This window comes from Lipotes vexillifer, unplaced genomic scaffold (assembly GCF_000442215.2).
Source record: "Lipotes vexillifer unplaced genomic scaffold, Lipotes_vexillifer_v1.1 scaffold1359, whole genome shotgun sequence".
NCBI classification, from domain to species: Eukaryota; Metazoa; Chordata; class Mammalia; order Artiodactyla; family Lipotidae; genus Lipotes; species Lipotes vexillifer.
In genome coordinates, this window is record NW_006771596.1 from 867,568 (window position 1) to 875,766 (window position 8,199).

At 63.7% G+C, this 8,199-nt stretch overlaps 1 protein-coding gene across 9 annotated transcripts in view; it reads right to left on the reverse strand.

Moving 5' to 3' along the window:
- Positions 1 to 317: 317 nt before the first annotated feature.
- Positions 318 to 8,199, reverse strand: part of CAMK2B (calcium/calmodulin dependent protein kinase II beta) — a 95,685-nt gene continuing 87,803 nt past the window's right edge. For 3 of the 9 annotated variants that reach the window (XM_007447000.1, XM_007446996.1, XM_007446999.1), the window contains 4 exons: positions 2,991 to 3,066; positions 2,792 to 2,886; positions 2,378 to 2,612; positions 2,010 to 2,158 (listed from right to left, as the gene is read on the reverse strand). In XM_007447000.1, coding sequence (XP_007447062.1) covers positions 2,380 to 2,612; positions 2,792 to 2,886; positions 2,991 to 3,066 — 404 coding nt within the window. In that variant the 3' untranslated portion in view covers positions 2,010 to 2,158; positions 2,378 to 2,379. Of the gene's footprint in view, positions 870 to 2,009; positions 2,159 to 2,377; positions 2,613 to 2,791; positions 2,887 to 2,990; positions 3,067 to 8,199 lie in introns of those variants that run through there. The other 6 variants (XM_007447004.1, XM_007447002.1, XM_007446998.1 and 3 more) reach the window with 4 other exon arrangements.

Genomic DNA, 8,199 nt, shown 5'->3' on the forward strand with positions numbered 1-8,199 from the left:
CCTTGGTCCTGCGGCTCTTCCCACATAGATCCGCTCTCCCAGCCTCATCTTCAGAGGCCACTAGGGTGACGGGAGAGGTTGGGGGCGTGGGGACTCAGGGAAACCAGAGGTTGGGGTGGGGATAGCTGGCAGAGCTTGATCTGCAGTGGCGCGGAGGGGCCCCACCTGGGCGTGCCGTCCACGGAGACGGGCTCGGGAACGTCTGGCCTAGGGTTTCTGCAGCCTGGCCAGCCCGGGGCCCACACAGTGGAGAAGGGACCTGCCATGAGGTGAGGGGTCGGCAGGGTCCCGGCATAGAGCACGCGGATGCACTTGAAGCAGTTTGTCCTGTTTTCCTTTTATTTGCGGTTTCCCGAGACAGAACAAAATAATAATTTTGTACACTTACAAGGCTCAGAAAGAAAAGACAATGAAACTCAGCAAAAAGAGAGAAGAGGAAAGGCCGGCCAGCACCGCAGGCAGCCGACCCTCTGCAGGGCGGGCTGGCCGACGCTGCCACACCGCGGACATCTAGCTAGAAGAGCGGGTGTGGCTTGCTCATGAGGGGTCATGCAAAAGAACTATCCCCCAGAAAAAAAAACCCAAATTATCCCAGACAGGCAGCTCCGTGGAGAGAAGGGGTAGAGGAGGGGAGGAGGCCCCAGGAGGCGAGGTTGGCCGGGCCACACGCTGTCCGCGGCGGGCCCTGCCGCTGCCCGAGGCCCAGGGAGCCTGACAGATGTTTACCCCGCGTCCATGGGTGGGGACAGCTGTCCTGAGCACAGCCGCAGATGGGCAGGTGAGCGTCCACTCTGAGTGTCCGTCGATGGACAGTCCCCTTGGAGACCAGCATCCTGTGTCCTGTTCCCCACTCCGGGCCCCTCCCTTGGCTTGATTGCGGGGGAAGATAAAGAAAATCCGTGTTGAAAACAACATGAGTTGAAGAGGGCAGGTACTGGGGCAGGGGGTCCTGCACCTCTGCGATCACGGCCCCTGCACCCCCCAACCACGGCCCAGCGGGCCAGCTCAGACCCACTCGCACACCCAGACGACAGCCCTTGGCTCTCTGCCAACCCCTGACCACGTGGCCCATCCCGGAGGCTCGCCACAGTGCCCGCCAGCACACAGGGGGACCCCAGGTGAGCCCAGCCCGCCTTCTCCCAACCCCGGGGGTCCCTGTCACACTCAGCCCCGTGCGGCCCTCCGCTCCCTGCTGCCCTGGGCCCAGACTCCGAAAGCGCAGCTTCCTTCAGCAAACACCTGCCTGGACTCTGCCCCAGCCTGGGAGCCGAAGGCACCCACCCGCCTCTGATCCCTCTCTCCTTCCTGCTCCACACCCACACGAGGGGAGGGGGGAGGGGGCAAAGAGGGAGAGGTGCCTGAACAGAAGGGAGGCCAGCCCCGGGGTCCCCTGCACACTGGGCCACAGCCAGCAGCGTCCTCTCGGCATGTCTCTTGCCAGGTGTGAGGTCTGAAAGTAAGGGGTGACCCCCCTGCCCGACCCAGTGCACCTCCCTGGCCCCCACAGGGCCAGAGCTGGAGCCCTGGGCCCGCCGGGCCTTCTCCGAGGGCTCTGCATCCTCCCAGAGGGGCTGGCCCAGCCTCTGCACTGCTCACCCATGCCAGGGACACCGGGAGCTCGCACCTGCGCCTCCCCAGGGAGGACAGGAGGGAAGGGAAGCAGGAGGGAGGACAGCCATGCTCAGCCCCCCCAGCCCCTCCCCAGACGACACCTGACACTCCTGACAAGGAGCCATGCACGGCAGGGAGGATGCAGACGCGTGGGGGTGGGCGCCACCTAGCAAACACCGTTCCTTGGGTGGCAGGCCCCTGCGGACAAGTTCACTGCCCCGGCCGGTCCCTGGAGGAGGCCAGGAGCAGACGGACACGCAGAGCTTAGGCGGGGAGCGGCCAGAAGGTTCGAAGCCCCACAAACGCCAGGGCTTTTTACAGCTTTTTCCCTTGTTTCGTTTTTTTTCCGTTTCATCCGACATCAATTTTGTGTGTGCGGTTGTCGTCTTGTTTTTAAAAAGAAATCACATCTGGTCTTGGTTTTCTGCAGACACAGGCACCAGGGGAGGAACGAGGCAGACACAAACATGCGACAGGCAGGCCGTGCGCCCGAGGGCAGCTGGGCTCCAAACACCGAGTCTGTCCCGTGAAACCAGCCGCAGCAGCTCTGAAACGGGGCGGACCGAGGGCGGGCAGGTCAGCGTCGGGCGGCCGCTCTCCATCTGACACGGGTTTGGTGTCTGCAAGGTGGGCGTCTGCGGGGCCGCCCGGCGAGGAGCCTGGAGGCCCTGACCCGGCACCCCTGCCCCCCTAACACCACGCTGGCCTCCCCACAGCTCTCCACAGCCCCGCCCGGGCGGCGCTCCCCTCCCCCGAGGGCGCTCACCTTCACTGCAGCGGGGCCACGGGCGCCCCCGAGCAGTGGAAATGCACGTTCTGCCACTTGCCGTCTCGGCGGTGCCACACGCGGGTCTCCTCGGACTGGCTGGTGCGGGGCCGGCCCTGCCCGTCGATGTATTGCGTGAGGCGGATGTAAGCAATGCACGCGGCGTCCTCGCCGATGACGTGCACGTGCGGGTTCAGGATCGTCGTGTGGATCGGCTTGCTGTTCTTGGCGAGCACTGTGGGCGGGCAGGGGCTTGGCACCGCTCCGCTGGCCCAGCCCCCTACGAGTGCCAGCCCGGCCACCCCTCCCCCTCCCGGTGGGACGAGGACGGGACAGGGCTTCCCTGGGCGCCTGGCTGGGGGCCCATGGGCTCCCCGGGGGTGCCGCCCTCTTCCTGCCGCGGCCCACACTCACAGTTCTCGAAGTAGAATCTGTGGAAGTCCATCCCTTCAACCAGGTTGCCCAGGGCTTCGGGCTCAAACGAGGTCAGGCCTGGGTCGCAGATTTTCCTGGGGGGCAGACCCAGGTGAGGAGTGGCCCCTCAGAACCCGCCCCTTCCGTCCACCCCCTCCCACCCCACAGCCCCAGGATGGTCCCAGGAGCCCTGACTCACGCATAGGCCTCAAAGTCACCGTTGTTGACGGCCTCGATGAGCTGCTCCGTGATCTTGATGATCTCCTGCTTCCGCGCTGTGGGGGACAGCCGCCCAGTGACCCGTGAGCCACCCCCCTGCAGCCCCGGGGGGGGGTCCCGCGCAGAGCGCCCCCCGTCCCCGCCCCCTCCCCCTCCAGGAGGGACCCCGAGGCTACCCGGCTCAGACTGCTCCCGTCAGGGCCACCAACGGGGTCCCCATTTCCAAGTCCAACAAGCCTCGGTCTTATTTGTCTTAAATACAACATCCCTGAAAGACGGAAATACTCCATCCAGAGTACAAAAGGTCTGGAAGAGGCAGGAAGGGGAAGCCAAGCCTGCCATGCCCCAGTCCTTCCGGCTGTATCCCCTGGACCCTCGGCAGCTGCAACACTGACCAGCCTTCCCAGCTCCTGCCTGGCCCGCCACCGTGGACATTGCTCTCATAGTTCTTCTTGGGGAAGCAGCTGTCTACTAAGGGTGGGCTCACAAAGCAGGCAGGGGATTGAAGACTGCAGGGCCAGGCCTCAGCGCAAAGGCCAGGGAGCCGGGCCCAGGGGAAGGCAGAGTGCGGGCCTCGCTGCCTTCTCTCCCTGGAAGGCCGCAGGCTGCTGCCTGGCCTTCCACCTCTTCCAGCCTCCACCTGTTGGCGGTCCTGGGCCCCCAGGCCAGTCCTCTGGCATCACCTTTCCATCCTGCACCCTCCACCTGAGGCCCTGGGCCGGCAGCCTTCTCCGGGTTCCTGCCCACTTGACCTCTGGTCCTAGACAGACCCAGTCCCCCGGGTGCTCGCCTAAGGGCTCCTTTATCTCTTTAACTACCATTTATTTTCAGGAAAAACATTTTAAACACATGGAAGAAGCAGAAAGAATAATATAGCCCACAGCCTGCTGATTCAAATCTGAACCATTTTCATATTTGCTTTAGATTTCTTTTCAAGAAATAAAACCTTCCAGATAAAGACGCAGATGCCTGTGTGCCCCTGAATCTTGTTCTTCGCTCACTCTCCCCAGAGAAGTACCGTCCTGAGGTGCTTAACCACTTCTGTGCAGATACAGAAACACCCAAAGGCACACGGGAAACACACACGAGTGTGCACACAGGCACAGACGCACCCACACGTGGTGATCTCTTAAAGCAGTGATAACGTGCCAGTGATAAAACTCACACCCAAAAGGGCCACCGAGAGCACGACCCCAGGAGCTCTGTCCCACAGTTCCCTCCCCAGTCACGGCCACACCAGCTGCGCATGTCTGCGCACTCCCAGCACGGGTATTCGTGTCCCCCCTGCTCCCAGCAGCACATCGGGACCACAGACTCTCTGCACGGCCACTCCTATGGGATGGGCATCCCCACTCAACCAGGCCTAGTGATGGGCATCTGTAGGTCTCCAGTCTTCAGCTGGCAGAGCAGCCGGGACCAGGACACATGTGAGTTGATCTGCAGGCTACACTCCCAGAGCGCGGGTTGCCAGCTCCAAAAAGGCACAGTTAGCATTTTGAAGCATGTGCCCACGGCCGTCCCATCAGCACCTTCGGCTGTCCGGGCGCTCACTTTCCCAGGCACCCAGCTAGGAAGCGGACAGGGTCCATGGTAGAAGACGCTGCCTGTTGCGTGCGAGCCCAGGCGTGCCCGTGTCTGAGCTGGGAGCCTGGGTCGTGTCGCACCGGCTCTGGACAGTGGCTGTGGGGTGAGCTCCATGACACCCAAGGGTGTCATGGTTGAGTGCATGCATGAGCATATGTGTGTGTGTGTGTGTGTGCACCTTCGTGCACATGTGCGCAGGTGAGAGAGTGGGCACGTGGGCGTGCGTGTGTGTGTTTGTAGTGTGTGTGTGTGTGTGCACACCAACCCGCAAGCATGCGTGGGCTTCCGCTATATAAAAGAGACGCTCTCTCTGGACCTGGCGGCACTTCTGCCGCCGAACTCCGTGTCTGGACTATAGCAGGGCTTGGGCTTAAGGCTGTCTCTGCAGAACCCGAGCCCCACCTTGTCTGGTCAGCCCTGGAAGCTGGCCTCCAGGAGGCGGGCTGTGGGCCCAGCTGCCCTGATGCCCCACGTCCACCTGCAGAGCTCTGTCCCAACACAGACACGTGCAGGCAGGCCTCTGTCCTCACCCCCTGGATATTTCACACCTCCACCCACACACTGCCCCCTCCCTTGCCCATCCCATCACTCTTCGTCTCCCCTCTCAGGGCTTCCCCCACAGCCTGCCCACCTCTCCACCTTCTGCCTGGGCGTTTCCCAATTCTGGGCAACCCCCTCTCCTCTGGGACCTCATCCACCCCCATCCCCAGTTCACCTGTCACCTCTGTGGAGGTGGCCTCGAGCTTCAGGCTCTGATCTCCCCCCAGTGCAGCCTAGCTCCCCCACCAGACCCCGCCCAGAGGGCCGGGCCTGGGCTTGTCCGAGGGCAACACCCAACCCCTGCCACTTCCGTCCCTGCCCAGGGCAGCCCGTCACCCGGGACCTCACCGCCTCCCGCCTGTAGCACCAGGTCCAGCCCCTGGTCAGGAGCCCCCACCTCCCACCTGCGATTTACTCTGTCAGCTCCAGGCCATCTGCTGATCTCGCCAAGGGGATGTCTACACACCCCGACACCCCGACACTTGTCAACCCTCCTTCACAAACGTCGTGAGCCGCCCCCGCCCCACATGAGCCCTTAGCCAACAGCCTTGCAGCTGGAATTGAGTGACTCTTTTTCTGTTTTGTTTCCCGTGCACTCTGATTTTACAGTCACCCTACTGCACTGTGGTGAGCCGATGAATCTTCCACTTAATGAAGTAATATTGAGCGTTTTTAAACAGAGCGTAATTAAAAATGGAGTCAGTGTAAAGAGAAAGAATTAAGTAAATAGAAACCTAGGGTCGCAGCACACATTGCAAAGTCTGAAGTTTAGGAAACGGCCAGCACGTCCATTCTGCAGATGGGAAAGCTGAGGCCACACGAGCCCAGTCACAGCCCAGGAGTGGGCTGGACGCTCCCGACCCTCGGAGGGGCTGCCGCCCACGTCTAACCCCACGCTGTGGAGCAATCCTTCCTCCCCCAGTGGCATGCTGCGTGAAGGGACTCCTGGGGGCAGGGGTGAGGCTTGTTATTAAGGACAAGCCTCCCCCACCAGACAACTCTGGGGATGGAGCTGAGGTCTGGCTTGAAGTGCAGCCCCCATGTCCCCTCCTGCTCTCTTGGGGTGAGCTAACAGGCCAGGGAGGCCCGGCCACCGGCAAAGGGTCCGGGGGGACCCCAGTGACCCCAGGTTGACCCCAAGCCCTGTCCCTCGGCAGCTGCAGGGGCACCAGGATGCCCCCAGCCACCCCAGGGAGGCAGCTGCACAGGATCAGCCTGGATTGTGCGTAATCCCTGATCATGGAGAACACGGCCCCGGCCGGTGGGCACCGACCCCATTTACACACTGAGACAGCTGGCGGGGATGTTCCCGGGAAAGGAGGGTACCCACAACCCAGCCCAGGGATGGCCCTCTGCAGCCCAGGCCTCGGTGCCGTGAGGGGCCAAACCCTGGTCCCAGAGCTAGAGAGGGGGCACCCCGGCTCTGGCACTCACCCACTCAGCCCACTGAGCGCCATATCTCACCCCACAACGGCCCCTCAGAAGTCCCTTCTCCGGGCCGGCCCCACCCACGTTCCTTTACCCGAGGACCCTCACACAGGCCTATGGAACTGGGATGCTGGGAACTCCGGGTGAGAGGAGGGTGCACATCCAGGCACGAGGACCCCTCTCCCTAAGGGAGACTGATGGGGGGCCCCCCCGCCCTCGGTGCCCCCCAGGGCTTTGCATCCTCCCCTCCGCTGCACCCTGCAGGCCCGGCCACCCCCTCCATTCAGCGCTGGTCACAGCACCTTCCCGGAAACAAGCTCAGGACAGACCCCTAAAGGGGCAAGCCAGTGCTGTGGGCCCCCCGGGTCAGCCTGGGGTGCTCAGCACCCGTGGCATGCCCTGTCCTCAGAGGTCCCCACCTGGCCTGCGCGCGTTCCTAGGGTGGGTCGCAGCCCTGGGCCGAGGTCACGCTGCAGGTGGCCCCCTTGGGCACAACCCTCCGCATCTCTTCCCCTCATCGTTCTCATCTGTGAAAGGAGGGGCCGCAAGGATCCCAGAGATGGGGACGTGGTGGCCTCTAAACTCGGATAAGACGCCACACAAATGGGGAAGGGGATCGGCGCCCTCCCACAGGCTCCGCTGCGTGCCCGCCTGCAAGACCCTGGTCCCTCACCTCGGACACTTGCCTCCACTCCCCTCAGCCAAGCCCGGATTCAGGCCACAGTATTCAGGCCTCCGTGCCTCCCCGACTGCTCCCAGGGCCTCCCTCCCCCTCTCCCTCCTCTCAGCCCGGCCCCTGGGGCTGGCCCGCAGCAGCTGGGCGGGGGTCAGCACCCTCCCGGCCCGGCACTCACCCAGCCTCTCCCCCGCCATGCCCGGCCCCCGGCCTCGCAGCCTCTCCTCTGAGAGCCCGGTGTCTCCCCGGAGGTGGGGATGGCTGCCGCCCTGGGGTGTCATCCATCCCTGTAAGCGATACTGGCGGGCGGGCGGCAGACGGGCTGCGGCGGCTCCTCCCTCCCTGGGGAGGTGGCCCAGCCCAGCGCCCGCCCGGCTGGGCCCCCACCCCTAGCATCACCAGCGGGGGCGTAACCCCAGGCACCACCCGGCCGGCACCCGTCCCATCCTTGCTGCGGAAGAAACCGGCAGACTGCAGACCCTGGGAGCGTGTGGCTCTAGATCACGGACACCTGCTTCCTGGGTCTCTTCCCACACGTGCATGTCTTTAGCCAAACGGCAGCTCCGCGTGGAATTTCCTACAACCCATGTCCCCCCACCCCCGAGCCGGCCCCTTCCCAGAGCCAGGGGGCGGTGCACCACAGCCAGGGGTCTCCACACCCCTGCGAGCCCCCAGGAGCAGCCAGCAGGGCCACTCAAGGTGCTACTTACACAGGGTGGGTGGGGAGCCTGGGAGAGCCGGAGGAGGGCAGGGTGGGGGGCCCTGGGCTTCTGGGGTCCCCGAACCCCTCCTCACCGTGTTCAGGATGTCAGAGATCCTGAGGGCTGGGGCGGAACAGACGAGATGTGAACACGAGAAACACGAGGCAGGCGGGAAACACACAGAAGACAAAACCTATGAGCTGATGAGCCAAAGCCAGAGAGAGTGGGGGGACGGGGGGTCGCGAGGGGACATGGGGGAC